The following is a 15,639-nucleotide window of genomic DNA, read 5'->3' on the forward strand; positions in this document are numbered from 1 at the left end:
GGTTCCAGGCCCCTTTTCTCCGTCCAGGTAATTTAATAGAACTCAATGCTCATAGCTATATAATTTTGTTGGCGTCAGATATCTAGTAGATTGGGTTCTAGGTCATTGCTCAATGGCGAAACGACCAGATACCGCATGTTCGAGAAAGGTTATACAAACGTAAACTTAAAGACATTTACAATCAACTCACTGAGAAATGCTGTCTAGTTTATTTTTTCAAATAATTGTTATTCAAACATAACAATTTTTTTTTATCATAGATTCTCTTAGTATTAATTTGTACATTTCATAACACACCAAAGCACATCTTCATGATTTAGGTATATTGGTTTGTTTAAAAGCTGCATTAGAAATCACGAGGGAGTAAATGATAAAAATAATTTCAAAATGGAAATTTTCCGTCCAAAATTTTCTTGTTGCCTTCATGCTTTTGACAACCGGTTCCAGGCGCCGTTGTACAGCAAGTTAGTTCATTATATAAATCGATGGGCGATTGATGCGCAGTTCTTTAATAAATGTTAAAAAAGGAGGCTAAGTTTGAGGAGGCAGTTACTTTGAGGGAAAGGCCCCTTTCGAGACTTAACGATAAAATTGAAATCATCCTTATAGAAAATTTTTCTCTCAACATTTTTAATCCATTAAAAGAAGAAAATCTTCCTTTAATATTTCTCCAGAAGATGACTGTCACATGTAGGTTCTCAAATCTAGTCGTAACTAAAGCAGCTGAGCATTTAAATACAAATTGCTAAAACTGAAATCTTATGTAACATTGTTTTCAAATCAGCATCAGTAATACATAATATGTTAGTTAATACATTTTATTCTAGACAGATATACTTTTGTTCAATGAGAAAACTTCAGCAATGGCTCCCTGTCGTGGTTCATTCATTGAAGGAAGATATGTCCATGAAGAACTGCTTCCCATTTCAAAACATTCCACTGATTTGAGATGTTCACCTTTATCATTCTCACCCCCCATGACAACAATTGTATCATCTGTTATAACTGCACAACACTCAGATCTCTTTTCCAACATGGATGGTAAGACTGTACACTTACCTGTCTTGCCGTCATACATGATAACTTTGTTCAATGCTTCTCCAACATCATTAAAACCTCCAAGAAGAACAACTTGATCTCTCCAGCTCACAGCGCACATTTTATACAATGGATAAGGCAATTGAGGCATTTCCTTAAATGTACAAGTTATTGGATTAAACTCCAAAACACTAGATAGTATTTTGAGATCATTTCCTCTTCCTCCAATAATAAGAACTTTATCATCAACAACTTTAGCTCCATGATTCCGTCGAGGTTCAGGCATATGACACATCTTTTTTAAAACAAAAGATGTGGAGCCAGAGATCTTTGTTTCACTGATCAGATCAGATGTTCCTTCATCACAATTAAATCCTCCAATGTGAAGGATTTGCTCTTTATAAACAACTGTTTGATGACTCCAACATTCATCCACAAGCTCTCCAAAAAATGTCTTCCATGTCAATGGTTCATTGAGATTTAATGTCTCTATTGACTTGCAGTCATAACCTCCAACAACAAATAAATTATCATTGAAAATAAATGATGAAGCATAGCTGTGTTCATTTTGCATTGTTGCAATCTTAAACCATTTTTTTTTCCTCCATGAAAATATTTCGACAATTCCTAAAAAGACTGGGTAACCTCCAGCAACCAGAATATCATCTCTTATTAAGTCCATCACCAAATCAACTGGTGATTTCAATGATGGAGCAAAATGTTCATTTACTGTCAACTTTTCCAAAATTCGAAACATCGTGGATTCAATTTTTTCAATTTCTTTGGAAGGTTTAAACAACTTTTTACTCCAAGACTCAAGAGTAAATTTATTGCGCCAGTCCAATAATGGATTAAACATTTTTTCTTCTTCAAGTATAATACCTGGCCAATTTGATGAATGATCGTGATTGTTTTTGATCTTAACAATAAACTGATATAAATGATGATTGAGAAGGATGACAGACTGTATATTGTCCTTTCTTTGGGATTTTTTGAACATTGCTTTCAAGCCACCATCGATAAAAACAGAAAACATTTCACTAACACCATCCAACTGATGCAGCCTTTTTATATATGTCAAACACAAATCAACTGCATTTTCTGGGAGCTCGGGACATTCAAAAATTTGAGCCATGACTTTCACAGCAGTGGCAAATATTCTGTCTTCCAAACTTAAATTTTCGTTGTTGAAAGCTCTTGTAGCTTCTTTACGGGCATCTTTAAATCGATTCTTTGCTGATTCAAAAAGACTTGAATTTTGTATGACACTGGAAAGTTCATACCTGGTGGTGATGGCACCACAAGTTGTGTGAGATTTGTCGGTATTACTTTCTTCTTCACATGCTACATTACCTTCCACTTCATCAAAGCATTTAAAAAGTTGAAGAAATCCTTCCTCCAAGTAGTCTAAACTGGAGCAAAGATCTATTTTCGAATGATTATCGAGCTTAGTTTTGATGTCGTGTAAATCTTGCTTAAAAACATCGTGAAATCTTTCATTAGCGACGTCACCGTTTTGAAGGTTGTCTAATGTCTCATCTCCAGCTTTGTCCATGAATAAATTGAATATTGAGAGAATTAAACTTTCGACAGGCATATTGTTTTGATGATTTGAACTCATACAACTTGTATAAAAATCTATATCTCTTTCAAAAGAAAAAATATCGCTATGTTTGTATGAAGACAAATTAGTGTATAATTTAAATGCAAATTCTTTACATTTTGAACCAAAAGGTTCTATTGTGATGCTTCATTGCTTCACAGCACGCAAAATTACAGATGTGTTTGGTATTAAACTTTCTGTCATCAGGAATTAGAAAAAATCGTTGACATGACTTGCTTCTTGATGGGGTTTTCCAATGGCTTAAAACTATCGCTTTACAACTTGCGGTAGAATCGTATGCGATTAAAGGCCCTTCGGCACGTTTTCTAAAGCAGCACGCACTTATTCAAAATATTTTTATATTAACTTTGCATTAGGACAATGTTTTTATTATGTGGATTTTTAATTGTGTCGATAAAGCCAATCTTTGTAACTGTTCGTCCAAAGAAATTTAAGCCACACAAGCATTGGATATAGGTTTCATTTATTACATAATAATACAATATTAGAGCTACATAGAGAAAGTATCAATTAACTCTTTCGGTGTATTGCAAAAAAGTCATTGTTAAACAGCGGTTTGGATAGATTTAGTTGTCTTCGCTTTGCATAAATATGTTAAATATAAAATTAGGCGCTGCTATTCTTTGCTCTTAACTTCCGCGTTTATCAAACGTCGACCGCAAATTTCAAGGTATCTTTTATTTTCAACTTGTAGGAATAAACAAATAATTTTATCAAGTCTTTTATGTATTTTGAAACTTATTAACATAATGAAATATTTGAAATGGCTTCTTGTCTTAATGATGACGAAAGTGGAACTGATGAATCGAAATTGAAGACAACGGTTGACGAAACTTTTTACTGTTCAATTTGTCGCAACGTTTTTAAAGATGCCAGGATGTGTGAACCTAACGAACAAATTTTTGTCGTGATTGTATTGAAGAGCATCTACTAGTTAATAAAAGAAGACTAAGACTAAGACATTTCAAAACACGCTACTGATTTAAGATGTTCATTTTTATTTTTCCCACCTCTAATTACAACAATTGTATCACCTGTTATAACTGCACAACACCCAGATCTCTTTTCCAATATAGATGGCATAGGTAAGATTGTTACCTTCCCAGCTATCCCCAACTTTGATACGTTGTTAACCTTGTGACAACCTTGTGGCAACCTTGTGGCAAACTTGTGGAAACCTTGTGGAAACCTTGTGGCAACCTTGTGGCAACCTTGTGGAAACCTTGTGGAAACCTTGTGGCAACGCAATGTTCAATCTTTTGTAATGCTATAACGAACTATTCATGAATTGTTATCTTAACATTAAATTTAAGACATTTGCATCAACGTTGTTCTCTAATGTTGGATTTTGTCAATTGCAAAACGTTGAAAAAACATTGTTTGAATTTATGTGTTTTATGCTGGAAGAGCGGTGTGTTTTTTTAATACTCCATACGTTCATTCATAATTGATTTTATGGACATAATGCAATACAGATTTATATACTTTAAACTCTTGATCACAATGTGCAAATGAGCTTTCGACATGCAAAATATAAACAATTTATAGTAAGGGCTTTATCACTTGAATGATAAAATTGCACTGTAATTACCTATACACAACAGTTTTGTGATGAACTGTTAGATTCACGAATTTTGTTACCCGTATATAAAATAAAATTTTTTAAAAGCATGCACACTGTTTAAAATGAAATCAATCGAGCAAATGAATTGAAACGAAAAATGTTTAATAAAAAAACGTGCAATGTTTTCGTTAACAACGATTAATGCAACGAACACATTCAACACAAAAAAATAGTATTTGTCCTTTTCCGTGTATTCGACGATCACCGAGGATTATAACGCACACTAAGACACTTTGTCGATAGCATATTGGTTAACTGCGCATGTGCATGCCCACGAAAAGAGCAAAATCATGACAGCCTTCCCCTATCTTAGTTGAAACTTCCAGTCTAGCTCGGAATGTGCGCTCCCCTTTGGTTTGTCATCTTAGTGTGTCGGCGAGTCATGACAAACTTAATAAGTTGTGTCTTTCTGTTTAATAAGACTTAACAGCTTGCGTATGCGTTTATCCTTTTGATTTTAACTTTGTACATCCATAGGTTTTTTTGCTTACATGACAAATAAAATTTTACCAGCTCCACGTATCTATTGCTTTAACTTTTACGAAAAGCCATAAATGAAATCGACGAATTTTGAAGCCATTTGGACCTTTGGATTTCGTATTTTATGATCCATTCCGGAGTTCGGAAGTATTGAATATTAAAGAAATGCTTCATCAAAAACATACGGCCTTTGGACAAATTAGTACTGATGACGAGAAAATCCTTACTCCTTTGCTCAATGTTGGGTTTCGTGATAGCATGTGATTTTTTTGCGTTTATAGCTAAGTTCTCTAGAGTTCGACAGAAAAGACCTTATGGAGAGATAGAAAACAAAAAGTGTTGTTTCTGCTTCAAATCATGATGAAAAAATACGAATATACAATGCCATGGAAGGTATTTTGAGAGCAAACGCGAACACAAGAAATAATGTCATGTACTTTTTTGGTTAGCTATGTGATAAAAATTCATTGCTATCAAAAGTTTTAAAAAAACCTGACATGATTGTTTTAAGAACAGGTAGCAAGACGTAAACGCCTGAGGACGCTTATCAATCACTGAGTACACAAACACAGTATTTATTTTTGTTTCGTTTAGGAAACTAGAATATCTGGAATGAAATTGGGATTGGTATTAACGCAGTAGTCAACTAGGTGTTGCCTTCCCCTAGTTTCTATCCTGATTTCGTCATTTTGCAAGTGCATTACATCCTTTCATTGGGGAGGGTTTGTCTACGCAACGAAAGTAAGCTTTATTTCTTACCATTTGAAATACAAAAATAAAAATATAGAGCGCAAAAAAAAATTAAATGATTATCTGGTATCTATTTAAAACATCTACTTAAAACAAAGAAAGAGGTGTGGTAAAGTGATTCTTGAACTATTGCATACGAGCAAAACATTAAGAACCAAAATACTTAACAAATTGCCATGTACCATGCCGTAGGTTATTAAATTCTCACATTTGATCCAATTCACAAGATCTTGTGAATTGTAGAAGTCAAACCTATCAATCCAATCATGTGAAAGCCATGTTAAAATTACTGCTTTCCCCAAAATTTGTGGGATTCTTTAAGAGAAGCAATGACTGGCTGCGACTCAGTTAATTGCAGGTGGGAGTGGTTTCACCTTTCTTGTGTTAAACTTAAAAGAGTCCCTGTGAAAGTGCCAGTATTACCTTTTTTGTCGCAAAGGTCAAAAATGTAATTTTTAGTGGTAGTCATAATTCTAAGAATAATATGTCTTTATAATTAAATGAAGATATGATCTTCGCACTTTGTTGGACAATTTAAGCAATCGTCTCAGGACCTGAAAAAATCAGGTGACTCAACGGGATTTGAACCCATGACGTCTGCGGTGCCGGTGCAATGCTCTGACCAACTGAGCTATGAAGTCACACAGTGGTGAGCAGGTCAATATTGTTGGGCTCATGTTTTCTCGTGAAAGGAATGTCGTATGAATGTCGTATGAATGTTTAAACATACTCCTTCTCATTATAAACAATCCTTCCTACAAGATTGACTATATTGTAAAAAGGTTTTCAATGTTTACAATGTTAGAACCATAGACTTGGTCAGGAAGAAATTAAATCACTGTTGCTGAAATTGTTCCATTCAATTTTTTAATCTGTTTTAACCATTCCAAATTCACGTTCAATGTGTATTTTTATTAAAGTTATTTGACGAAATTCTTCACCTTTTTTAGCAGTAAGTTGATATTTTCCTTCTGTAAATGCAGGTAAAATTGACTCAACTTCACAACTTGCTTCAACTTTATCAAATAATGTAAACCCATGATTTAACAAAATCTGTTCACTAAGGAAATGATAATTATTTCTGAGGAAACCATTTTCATTCACCAGTTCATTATCACAAACCTTTCCTCGCATGCTCTTGAAATAAAAGATATTGCCCATTTGCAGTACAAGCAATCAAGAAATTAACGGTTGAGTCAGGTTAGCCGTGTTTGATTTCTGGTTCTTACGTCATCGTATTGTGTGTACACAAAAATGTGTGGGTGTTTGTGTATCTACCTTCTCATCTTTAAACTCACTTCACAGTTCATTCATACTCTTTCGTCTTGCAATGACAACCGAATTCTGGTCTTTTTTGTTTTCATTGCGTAATCCTTCAATGAAGCTTTGGTGGTTTTTATTTCCTGTAAAACACTTGATTAAACTATATGACAAAGAAAATGAATCATCATAGTTTCACACAATTGCTGAAAATGGGCAACCTCCCTCAGCAGATTTCTATACACTGAATCTTTAACATTGCCATTGTATAAACTATGTACATGAATACAATTATACAAATAGCTTGAAGAAACCTCTATGACCTTTGGTTGTTATCCCACAGAATGCGCAGAGCCGTTCAGATGGGAGAGGTGGAGGAAGCAAAGAGAGAAATTTGCTTCTTGCCCCTGGCTTAAGAGCGCTCTATTTGTATTATGGGTTAAAATGGTTGAGCCCGACCTCTCTGCCCCCAAATCGTAAATTCCGGGCAAGTTTACCGTCAATATTTATTATATCTGTAGTCTTTTATTATTAAATGCTCATTTTATCGTATTTGACAAAACCTTTTACTGTTAAGTATTAAGACTTGAATGAGGAATTATCAAATGGCGTACTTCCAAAGAAGACGACAATCAAGTAGACATTGTTGTGAGTGTTATGTCTACCGTGTTGTTGTTATTTTTTATCATTATATTTCGCTGGTTTATCTCCCGTAAAAGCGAAGTCTTTTTTCATCCCAGTCAATAAGACAAAAACCTTTGACAAACATGATCTACGCAAACAAATTAAATCTAGCCATCAAACCAATCATGGTACTTCTCTAGATACTCAAGCTTTCCATCGAAGTCAGCGCTTAGTAAATTTTTATTTTTTAAGTAGGTACTTTTACAAATATATTACAAAAATTGTCTGACTCTGCAGACTCGACATGGTCTTTTGACCATTGGTTCTTCGTTAAAATAATTTACTTCCTGAAGTAAATTGACTTTCTAATCTATTTTAACTATCATTATGCACAAATTTTAATAAAATTCTCCCTAATATGGACTCCGTCGATTTCGACGTATGAGGGTTACACGAAGTGGAACATCCTGGTTACTGAAATTATAGTGAAGGCAGCTGACCAGACTACAATCACTCGTACCCTTCACGCAACCACAACGCTGATATCAGCGTGACACAGTGTGACAAGGCTGCAACATTGCAGATACAGGTACAGTCCAAACGAGGACATAGTTTCCTCTACCAAATTTCCCTCACATGGCTTTGGTCAACCCGGGCTAGGTTTACAGACACATTGCCAAATGTGCCACAAGCCGGGATTGAACCCGCGCCATCTGGCTTACAGCTCACGCCCTTAACCATTCAGCCACTCGCCCCTTGTACCACAGTATTAAACAAGGCACTGAGTTGAGGCACTTAAATTGACTCAATTACTTGTATTTTATATTTTTGAATAATTTTTCCAACTAAGTAAAATGGTATGAGACCGGGAGTATCGTTACATATTGACTCACGTTTCCACAAGCTTAGCGGCAGTAACCTTCAGAGTCAAGTGAAGAACATGAATATTTCTCCATGTCGAATTTCTTTTGGAAAAGTCACACATGAATTCACTAATACTTTTTAAATAATATTTATGAAATAAAAAATTTAAAGGTACTCCTTATAAAATTCAATTTTCACATGCGTAAACTATAAGTGAAACAATAAGTACACCAATCTTCTTTTACATCAAATATGCTAAATAATTGAAAGCATCTTTTAATCATTCATCAATGGAAATTCTTCATGAAGTCTTTGCTTCTTCTTTAATTTCCACAGTGACGATAGTTTGCCATGGCCCACACATAACATTAACTATTTCTCCATCAATCTGATCAAAATATTCCAACTTAGTAGGAGTAACTTTATCGCACTTCTCCCCATGCCCCAGTTGACCATATTCTCCCCATCCCCATGTCCATATACAACGTGGTTTGGTTGTCAAGGCAACAGTATGCATTGATCCACATGCCACATAGTCAACATTGCATTCAATACAAAAATCAACAGGATATGGTAATGTGTAAAATGCACTAGGAACCTCTGGGGGTTGGCATGTTATCCCTAACTGACCATGGTTGTTCCATCCCCATGTATATACATCCCCAATATCACTTAGAGCCACTGAGTGCCACCCGCCAGCTGACACCTGAATAATAGTAATGCCAGTAAGTGCCTCAACTAGTAAGGGCGTAGTTTGCATATCAACACAGCCATGTCCAAGTTGCCCTCGACTACCAAGACCAAAACTGTAAACACGATGAAGGTCATCACTTAACAATAATACATGTTCCTTTCCACAGCTGACAGTGTCTATTTTTACTTGCAAAAGTACAGGAAAAAGCTTAAGTTTTTCTACTGTTGCTGAGGTATTATCATTTGTTTTTGACGGCTTTTTTTCCTCTTTCACTGAATAAACTTTCCCATTTTCATCAAGGAGAACTGCATGCAAGTCACCAATATCACAAGTTTTGAATTTGATCTCAGGTTCATCATTAATAATCTTGATATCGTGGTGGTTGTCATTGAACAAACTGTGACAAAGACCATTATCCGTGATGATAAGAGCTCTTTGCCACGTTGCTTTTAGCATAGAAATGTTTGGAAGAGACATACTCTTTGCATTAACTATCCTTCCATCCCACCATCCTCTTATTTCGACTTCTTTTGTGTTTGCTTCCGTTCTAACGCTAATGAACATAGTCGACCAAGTCACGCAAGCTATTTTAGAAATTTTACCATTAAGAATGTTATTTATTTGTATTGGATGAAGACAAGATACTGAGTTTTGCAGAATAGACTTCCCCTTAAATTTATGATAACATAAAAGTTTGTCTTCTTTTGTCTCAAATTGAAAAAACTTAGAAAATCCACAAAAATACTGTATTGGTGTCTTCTGTAATCCTTCGTCGGTCGCCATGTTGACCAACACGCAATTACTTTATGTAAGTCAATGATTGGAGAAGAGCAGAGATAGAAATGGAAAATGTCAATGGAATAGAATCTCCGTAAGCTTTGTTATATTTTCTGTCTACTTTGGGAAAGCCGTCTACTTTGTTTTAAGATTCTTACATTTCTTCTCTTTAGTATGATAGTTGATGGCTATGACAATGAAGGACGGTGGGAGGATGTTAAGATGTTGCTCGAAAGGAATGGTCCATTTGCTCATCCAGATTTTGAGCCTGGCACTGACGTCTTTGATATGATGAGAGATATTATAAAAATACTTGTTATTGGAGCTGGTGGTCTTGGCTGTGAATTGCTCAAGGATATTGTAATTGAAAAATTTATTTGTTGCATCCCATTGCTTGCAGTCTACTCATTTTTTCTTTAATTGTAGGCACTGTGTGGTTTTCAAAATATTGATGTTATTGACATGGATACAATTGATCTTTCAAACCTCAACAGACAGTTTTTATTCAGGTTCAACAAGGACTGTAACTGGGATGTTTATTGGGGGGGTTCATGTATTCAGTTGTGCTTAACTGATTTGTTCAAAAAAGAAATTTACTTTCAAAAAAATCAGACCAGCACAACTGAACGTTTGAAAAATTAACATACTAATTATGGACCTGGGTTCTGCATTTGCATTTTGATTATTTCCAATAGTTTTATTATTGTTGTCTTTTGCCTTTCCTAAAGATCCAAAGACATTGGAAAACCAAAAGCAACTGTGGCTGCTGAGTTTATAAATGGTCGTATTAGAGGCTGCAATGTTACTCCGTATTCTTTTCAGCTTTTGTATTTTGAACTAAATTGAAATATCAATTGCCCAATATGTAAAGATGAAATTGTACCTTAATGACAATTAGACATTTTTGTAAGATACAAGATAAAGATGAAAATTTCTATCGAAGTTTTCACATTATTGTCTGTGGCTTGGACTCTGTTATTGCTCGAAGATGGATCAATGGAATGCTGGTAAGGTGGTTGTTGCTAGTGTGTTGTGATGTTTAACTTGTCTATTTGTGGAAAGTCCTGACTTTAAAATTAGCATCAGCTCTTACCTACATACAAATTATCATTACCCCATTTTCAGATGAGGAGGAGTAGATGTACTTGAGGATGGGTAGAGGGTGAATAGCTCCTTATCTTGATTAGAAGAATGCAAATTCTGCCAGTTCATTGAATATGTACCAAATAAATGGGTTGTTTGATTTTCTTTTTGTGTTATATAATAGCAATTAGATAATGCTCATGACTGACAATATGGCACAAAAGGTCTGACAACACACTTGAAGAAGCAACCATTGACTCACTGACATCTACTCGGTAGTTGAGCAACCCTCTGAAAGTCATTCTGGGTCTATTTTTCTAGATGAGTATGCTAGACTATGATGAAGATGGAAATGTGGATCAAACAACTATAACACCAATGGTGGACGGTGGCACTGAAGGTTTTTATAATCTTAAACTTGTCAATAAAATGTTTATTTATAAAAATTGTCTGTAGTTTTGAGCATGAAGATGTAGTACAATCTTTTCATATTGCAATGGAGGAGGATCTGGTGGAAATTGCAGATCAACTGGTGGCTTTTGAATTGTGTGAATGATAAAATGATATGGGAATTCATGTTATATGCAGCTGTTTATGAAACAAATTAAACACATTACTAGTGTCATTGATGGAAATAACTTTGTTCGTTTGGATTGAAATGTGGTTGATTAACATGGCTGGGAAGATTTTAGGTATAGTACTTGCTAATTTTCTTTGTTTTGTCAGCATTTAAGGGTAACGCTCGAGTCATAATTCCTGGTATGACAGCTTGTATTGAATGCACACTGGATTTGTTTCCACCACAGGTAAATAGCAAGCTAGATCAGGGGTCTCCAAACTACGGCCCGCGGGCCAGATGCGGCCCGTTGGGCCTCTCAATCCGGCCCGCAGAGACACTTAAGAAAGCCAATTTCACCACTCACATTGACAAAACTGAACAGACTAATTGTGATTTTGTAATGATATTACTCTTCATTGAAATTTAACCTTTAAATTTTGAATAAATATTTTCTTAACTAATGAAGCTTGTGTAATGTACTTCGTTTTATTAAAATATTTGTTCTTTGACCAGCGGTATACGGTTCGTCGGCCCTCAACATGCTTGATGAAAGTTCATGTGGCCCTCTGGCTGTAAAGTTTGGAGACCCCTGAGCTAGATTATTGATTGCTTTTATGAAAGTGTAATTACTCTTTGTAGCATTGTAATACATTATGTTAGCTCTTTCGGAGATTTGACCTTTTTTCAGGTGAACTATCCAATGTGTACTTTAGCATCAACCCCAAGATTACCAGAACATTGCATTGAATATGTGAAAGTTCTTCAGTGGTCTGAAGAAAAGCCATATGGAGGTAGTAGTATTATATGAGGTCATGCAAGAGCCATGTGATCATTCAAATGTTTTTTGAAATCCAGATGTCAGTGTTGATGGTGATGACCCAGAACATGTTCAATGGATATATAAACAAGCTTTGAAACGTTCTGAAGAATACAAGATAAAAGGTGTTACCTATAGACTTACACAAGGTAGAAAGAGACTACTACTGTACATGGATATTCTGCATGTCATTTAGTTGCCATTATGGTCGTCTTTAGGTGTCATCAAACATATAATCCCCGCTGTTGCCTCAACTAATGCAGTTATTGCTGGTATGTGAAAATATGTACACAATAGAGAGGGTTTTTATCTTAGATCAAAAATGTTTATGCCAATTTTTTTATCGCTTTCTGAGACTTAATGAAAAACTAATTCTCTTTTCATGCCAACCCTTTGAAACTATTTTTAGCTTCGTGTGCACTGGAAGTCTTTAAGTTGGCGACAAAGTAAGCTTAGTCAGTGAAATTTATTGTATTTTGGATTTTTATACTTTTTGTTTCTATTCTTTCATTACTTACAGTTGCTGTAAGCCTCTAGACAACTACATGGTCTTTAATGATTCTGATGGCTTGTATACGTACACTTTTAAAGCGGAAAAGAAGGTTGTGTATGTATACAAGCTGAAATATTTCACAACAAACCAATTAATGGAATATTTTCACCATAATATGTTGCTATGTTTGCTTTAAAGGATGATTGTTCAGCTTGCGGACGTATTCCTCAACGTCTGAAGTTTCAACACACTTCTATCCTACAAGAGGTTGTGAATCACCTTGTCCAAAATCCTCAATAGTACGACCATAGCATGAGTTATTTGTTACAAAAAATACTAGCAAAGCACTGATTTACTCTTCTTGAATCATACATTGCAGTCAAATGAAAGCACCTGGAATAACTACTTCAATAAATGGTAAAAATAAGACATTATACATGCAGGTAAATGTAACTATTCCTTTGATGTTTATTGACATGACTTAGTCTTTTTAACATGGTTCTTTTTTTAATTCAATAGAGTGTAGCATCAATTGAAAGCATGACAAGGCCAAATCTTGACAAAACCCTTAAAGGTATTGTTAACATGAACGGAAAGTACAATACACACTACAGTAAATACTCAATTTAGTGCTATTTCTGGTTAAGCACCACATTTAAGATCTAAAAAAAATATGTGCCATGGCCCTAAAATGTGCATTTATGTATTTGCCATTGGTTTCATTTGTGAGAAAGGATTACCTCATAAGTTCACTTTGTTGCATTTTAGAACTAGGTATAACTGAAGGTCATGAGATTGCTGTTGCAGACACAACATCACCAAAACCAATCATATTTCGAGTTTATTTTGAGTGAAGTTCAATAATTATACACATATATATGCAAAGTCATAGTGGCAAAAAGGTGGCTACAGAATCTTTATTCTCTATTTGTTCACTTTATTTTGCCTTCATGAATGTAAAAATTTACTAATATGTATATTATTTTGTTACAATATGACATGGATCAGAAAATGTTCCCTTATTGTCCTTAATTATCCCTCGCACATAAATACTATATGAACTGTGAGGTGTAATGTTATCACTGAATACATGTTGTGTAGCATTTTGAAGGGAATATGCCATATAATTCTCACCATCATGAAACCAAACTTCATAGGAGACATCTTGATAAAATTGTATGTTCCATGGTGGCTTCCATGTCACAAATACACCTTTCTCATTATCAGGTATTTTGCACAAAACCTTTTTTACCTTTCCAGGAAATTTTCTTATTCGTTCAGTGTTGTCGGTTTCATGAAACTTCATTTGGTCTAGAATGTCCGACATTACATAATTGAAAGATTCAGTGTCCACTATTGTGTCCTGGTATATGTGAAACAACCAGTAAGGGTCTTCACAGCATAAATGCTGAGGAATTTCATCTGTTTTCATGATTTTGTCTTGCATGACCTCATCTAAATGCCTTATACCTCCTTCTTCTCTTGTCCTGTCTGGATGTGAGATAGTTTTGTTCTTCATGACATTTTGCCATGCAGCATAAGTTATTCCAAGAATCTTGGCAAGAGTTCTGTAGGGTGTATAGTTGATTGGATTGATTGCATAGGGATACAACTCAATAAGAAAACTATTCTCAGGCAAAAACATGGATAGGATCAATATTGATCCATGCATTCCAATTATCCCTCGAGATCCTTTAATTAACCTAATTATCTCATTTAGCTGTTTGCTCTCTAAGCTTACCCTAATAACTTGTAAATTAAAAGTGGTTGCAATTGAGAAGGTGAGTTGCAGCTCATTGAGAATGAGACGATCTGATTCACGAGAGAATAGAAGTACATAGTTTGTCCTCTTTATTGAAGATTCAATTTCGAGTTTCTTACTAAGAAAGTCTGTAAACTGTCTCAGAATTAAACTACTGACTGTACTGTTTACTATCTCTCCTTGTGGCTTGAGAAACCCATAATCATACCATGCAGTGGCCTTTGATATGCCCACTATTGCTTGGTTAAAGCATATTAATGATTGGTTACCTTTCGAGTGAAGTAGTGATGAGGTGATTGGCTGTCTATCAGAGAATAATTGATATAAAGCAAAATGCGGATCTTCCTTTTCTTTATCCATGAAGACAAGTTGCACATCCATATTAAATTGCTCATTTGCATTGTCAACATCTTGAAAATGTTGTTGTAAAGTGTGGAACATGGGAATCAAATCATCATGAAATACATGCATTATGTTGCTTGGCTTGAATCGATGAAAGATCAAACTTGGTTGGTGAATGTTTACCACATGATTAAATTTACCAAGAGCCTCGAGAGGTGCGTCTTGGTAATTAAAATAATGTAGATTATGGTTTCTAACTGAAGATAATTTGAGCAAAGCAGGGGAGCAGCGATCTTGTGGAACCTCGTGAACAGTAGTTGCTCTACCATGAAAGAAAATGAACTCTCCAAGAAAAGGTGAGTAATATAAATTTCTGAATTTACAAATTCGTTCATTGATGTCTTTTCCATAACACCAAACACTGGACTCCAACGACGCTTTTGCATTCTTATTTTTTTCAAACAAATCCTTAGCCGTCTGATAATCATTTGAATTAACGATATTTTCTGCAAGCTGGTAAAGAATAAGAGTGAATATGCAATGTGAAATAATGATATAACAGGTTTGCCACCAAAATAAACTCATTATTTGTTTCACCGCTATGACTGGTTATTATCTTATAATGTATACTTTCCCTCCCCCCTCGTTAAAGCATTAAGGATTACTCAAGCTACCTGTTGAATTTTATTTAAATGTATGCATGGAGGTATTTAGAAACTTTGACGTTGTGAAAATGAAACGGTTATTTAATTTTAGGCTTTTTCTAATGTTATGTTTTCGTTTCTCGCAAAGTGGGATTCTTGGAATTCTAGCAAGGGCTGTCATAGCTTTTCAAACATCCGGTATTG

The 15,639-nt window shown here is 35.0% G+C and overlaps 4 protein-coding genes across 4 annotated transcripts; 1 reads left to right on the forward strand and 3 right to left on the reverse strand.

Annotated features, from left to right (window-relative positions):
• Positions 1 to 613: 613 nt before the first annotated feature.
• Positions 614 to 2,668, reverse strand: LOC124436680. The gene has a single exon (XM_046986649.1). The coding sequence runs from the start codon at positions 2,657 to 2,659 to the stop codon at positions 824 to 826; it is 1,836 nt and encodes a 611-aa protein (XP_046842605.1). The 5' UTR covers positions 2,660 to 2,668; the 3' UTR covers positions 614 to 823.
• Positions 2,669 to 8,441: 5,773 nt separating this feature from the next.
• On the reverse strand, positions 8,442 to 9,741 carry LOC124436358 (E3 ISG15--protein ligase HERC5-like). The gene has a single exon (XM_046986274.1). It carries the CDS (start codon positions 9,739 to 9,741, stop codon positions 8,566 to 8,568), a length of 1,176 nt encoding a protein of 391 aa, XP_046842230.1. The 3' UTR covers positions 8,442 to 8,565.
• On the forward strand, positions 9,541 to 13,705 carry LOC124436357 (NEDD8-activating enzyme E1 catalytic subunit-like). Its single transcript, XM_046986273.1, has 16 exons — positions 9,541 to 9,829; positions 9,909 to 10,095; positions 10,162 to 10,244; positions 10,464 to 10,544; positions 10,634 to 10,742; positions 11,140 to 11,218; positions 11,545 to 11,624; positions 12,066 to 12,168; positions 12,233 to 12,343; positions 12,413 to 12,466; positions 12,604 to 12,640; positions 12,715 to 12,796; positions 12,886 to 12,986; positions 13,067 to 13,130; positions 13,207 to 13,261; positions 13,456 to 13,705. Exons 1-16 carry the CDS (start codon positions 9,801 to 9,803, stop codon positions 13,539 to 13,541), a joined length of 1,341 nt encoding a protein of 446 aa, XP_046842229.1. The 5' UTR covers positions 9,541 to 9,800; the 3' UTR covers positions 13,542 to 13,705.
• LOC124436356 (protein O-linked-mannose beta-1,4-N-acetylglucosaminyltransferase 2-like) lies at positions 13,580 to 15,448 on the reverse strand. Its single transcript, XM_046986272.1, has one exon. The coding sequence runs from the start codon at positions 15,374 to 15,376 to the stop codon at positions 13,667 to 13,669; it is 1,710 nt and encodes a 569-aa protein (XP_046842228.1). The 5' UTR covers positions 15,377 to 15,448; the 3' UTR covers positions 13,580 to 13,666.
• Positions 15,449 to 15,639: the final 191 nt, after the last annotated feature.

This window comes from Xenia sp. Carnegie-2017, unplaced genomic scaffold, assembly GCF_021976095.1.
Source record: "Xenia sp. Carnegie-2017 unplaced genomic scaffold, XeniaSp_v1 HiC_scaffold_16, whole genome shotgun sequence".
In the NCBI taxonomy this organism is placed as follows: domain Eukaryota; kingdom Metazoa; phylum Cnidaria; class Anthozoa; order Malacalcyonacea; family Xeniidae; genus Xenia; species Xenia sp. Carnegie-2017.

What these genes read in the sequence shown, in the direction of transcription:
- LOC124436358 (XM_046986274.1), bottom strand. Translation starts at nt 9,741, where the DNA reads ATGGCGACCGACGAAGGATTACAGAAGACACCAATACAGTATTTTTGT.
- LOC124436356 (XM_046986272.1), bottom strand. Translation starts at nt 15,376, where the DNA reads ATGAGTTTATTTTGGTGGCAAACCTGTTATATCATTATTTCACATTGC.
- LOC124436357 (XM_046986273.1), top strand. Translation starts at nt 9,801, where the DNA reads ATGGAAAATGTCAATGGAATAGAATCTCC. An exon ending in GTGAATTGCTCAAGGATATT is followed by an intron (nt 10,096 to 10,161) that starts GTAATTGAAAAA and finishes CTTTAATTGTAG; the next exon opens with GCACTGTGTGGTTTTCAAAA. An exon ending in TACCTATAGACTTACACAAG is followed by an intron (nt 12,344 to 12,412) that starts GTAGAAAGAGAC and finishes GGTCGTCTTTAG; the next exon opens with GTGTCATCAAACATATAATC.
- LOC124436680 (XM_046986649.1), bottom strand. Translation starts at nt 2,659, where the DNA reads ATGAGTTCAAATCATCAAAACAATATGCCTGTCGAAAGTTTAATTCTC.